The sequence below is a fragment of the Perca flavescens genome, chromosome 15, assembly GCF_004354835.1.
Source record: "Perca flavescens isolate YP-PL-M2 chromosome 15, PFLA_1.0, whole genome shotgun sequence".
In the NCBI taxonomy this organism is placed as follows: Eukaryota; Metazoa; Chordata; class Actinopteri; order Perciformes; family Percidae; genus Perca; species Perca flavescens.
Genome location: NC_041345.1, coordinates 8,574,162 through 8,576,146, shown reverse-complemented (window position 1 = coordinate 8,576,146; position 1,985 = coordinate 8,574,162). Strand labels below are relative to the sequence as shown.

At 37.7% G+C, this 1,985-nt stretch overlaps 1 gene segment (V, D, J or C); it reads right to left on the bottom strand.

Annotated features, from left to right (window-relative positions):
- Positions 1 to 599: 599 nt before the first annotated feature.
- On the bottom strand, positions 600 to 1,107 carry LOC114569338 (Ig heavy chain V region 5A-like). The segment is given in 2 exon segments: positions 600 to 907; positions 1,005 to 1,107. Coding segments are annotated over 2 exon segments (351 nt in total).
- Between the last annotated feature and the right edge of the window lie 878 nt (positions 1,108 to 1,985).

The following is a 1,985-nucleotide window of genomic DNA, read 5'->3' as shown; positions in this document are numbered from 1 at the left end:
CTGGTTGCTGGGTATTTGTGCAGGTCTGTTGGTGGTTTGTATCACTGTGGGTAATACACAGCTGTGTCCTCAGGCACAGTAATACACAGGAGCTTATTTTGTGTCCTCAGGGGAAAACTGCACACTCTGATTTACATACTGACGATAGTAAATCAGCTGACCAAAACATATTTTCATCTGAATAAATAAAAATGGAGATGAAATGTTCAAGTGTTGTTTTGAATATAAAAAAGAGAAATTGGTTGAATCTCTTACAAACACATTACATTGTTAATGAAAAGTAAATAAAAATATTATGGAAGAGAAACTGAAGAGAAACTGACTTTTGAGGAATAATTCATACTGTAGTTAAATCACAGATTTCTTTTCCATCACTTGAAGGGTTATATATTCATACAATGATGTATCACTGATTGTTAAGTCAGAGTATTTCAATTGATTAATTACAAAACATTTGTTTTGTGTCTGTTTCTCTCTTTACTGTAACAGTGAGCTGGTGTTGAAACCATTAGTGGTCTGAGGGCTCCTCCTATGGTGGCTTCATGTTACAAGTGTTCAGGCTCTGAGGGATTTTTGTTCAGGTCTACTGATGGTTTGTGTTACTGTGGCTCTCTGGGACAGTAATACACAGCAGTGTCTTCAGGATGCACATTCTGTCCATTTAGAGTCACTGTGTTGCTGGAAGTCTCTAAGTCGATACTGAACTTGTTCTTCAGTGAATCTTTGTAGTATGTGGTGTATCCAACATGTCCACTTCCAATCCACTCCAGTCCTTTCCCTGCAGGCTGTCTGATCCAAGCTGTGCGATAGCTGCTGAGAGAATAAGAGACCTGACAGGTGATGGTCAGACGTTGACCTGGCTGCACAGTCACAGAGGCTGGCTGGGTCAACTGTTCACACTTCACACCTGTGGAGGAAAACATGTTGAGTATTGAATCAGTGTAATACCAGTGAACAGTGTGCTGTGATCATACTGTCAGTGTCTCTGCCTCAGTGAGACTCACAGGATCCAGCAGCCAGCAGCAGCAGCAGAGCTACAGAGAACATGGTTGCTATTGAAGGTGATCTGATGGGAGCTTCTCTTCTTCTGCTGCAACTGACAGCATGATATCAAGTCTTTATAGCAGACTGTGAGGAAGTTCACTTTGCATAGAGAAGGACACTGACAGGCTATAAAAGAAGGATGGACTGTCCTGCCACAAGTTGTAAATGCTTGGAATTGTGTTATGAACATGTATTTTGACACTGCAACTAAATAATTTCCCTGAGTGGATCAATAAAGTATTCTGATTCTGATTCTGAAAGACGATGTAATTATTATCACGGTAAAGTTAACACAAATTGAAATTTATTTTTATTAATTCTTCACAAAACTTTTAACACAAGTCAGACATGTAAAACAAACAGATTTACATTTACACTCAGATCAACAGAATATTTAATGTCTGCTTCAACAACATCTGGGGGAGCTGTAATAAAACATGTCTGTATGAAACAGTGTTATTGAGACTGTTTCTCTGAGTGTGGTGATGCTGTTGAACTGAAGCTTACTCTGTGAATGAGATTTATCAGAAAAAACAATTATTGTTCTTATCTTCCCAGTTAAATGACAGGATGAGAAAAACTACTACTACTACTACTACTAGTCTACAGTGTGTATGTCAGTGATTTAGTGTCTGTCCTTCACTCTGCAACACATACGTAGAGATGGAAGAGGTCAGAGATTTGCATTGACTCCTCCTCAAACAGAAACTCAACACATCTCTGGAAAATATGATTTATGTATCTTTCATAATATTGGTAATTTATGATTTGTATTAATGATGACGATTATTTTCAGGTTATTTAACCAAACTGTTTTTTTATAATTTTATGCTCAGCAGCATTTGGTGGGCCATCCATATACTGGATATATCATGCATATATGTCTAAATATATTCTCAACACCTGCTGTTCAAAATCAAAAGCATAAACATTATTAACCG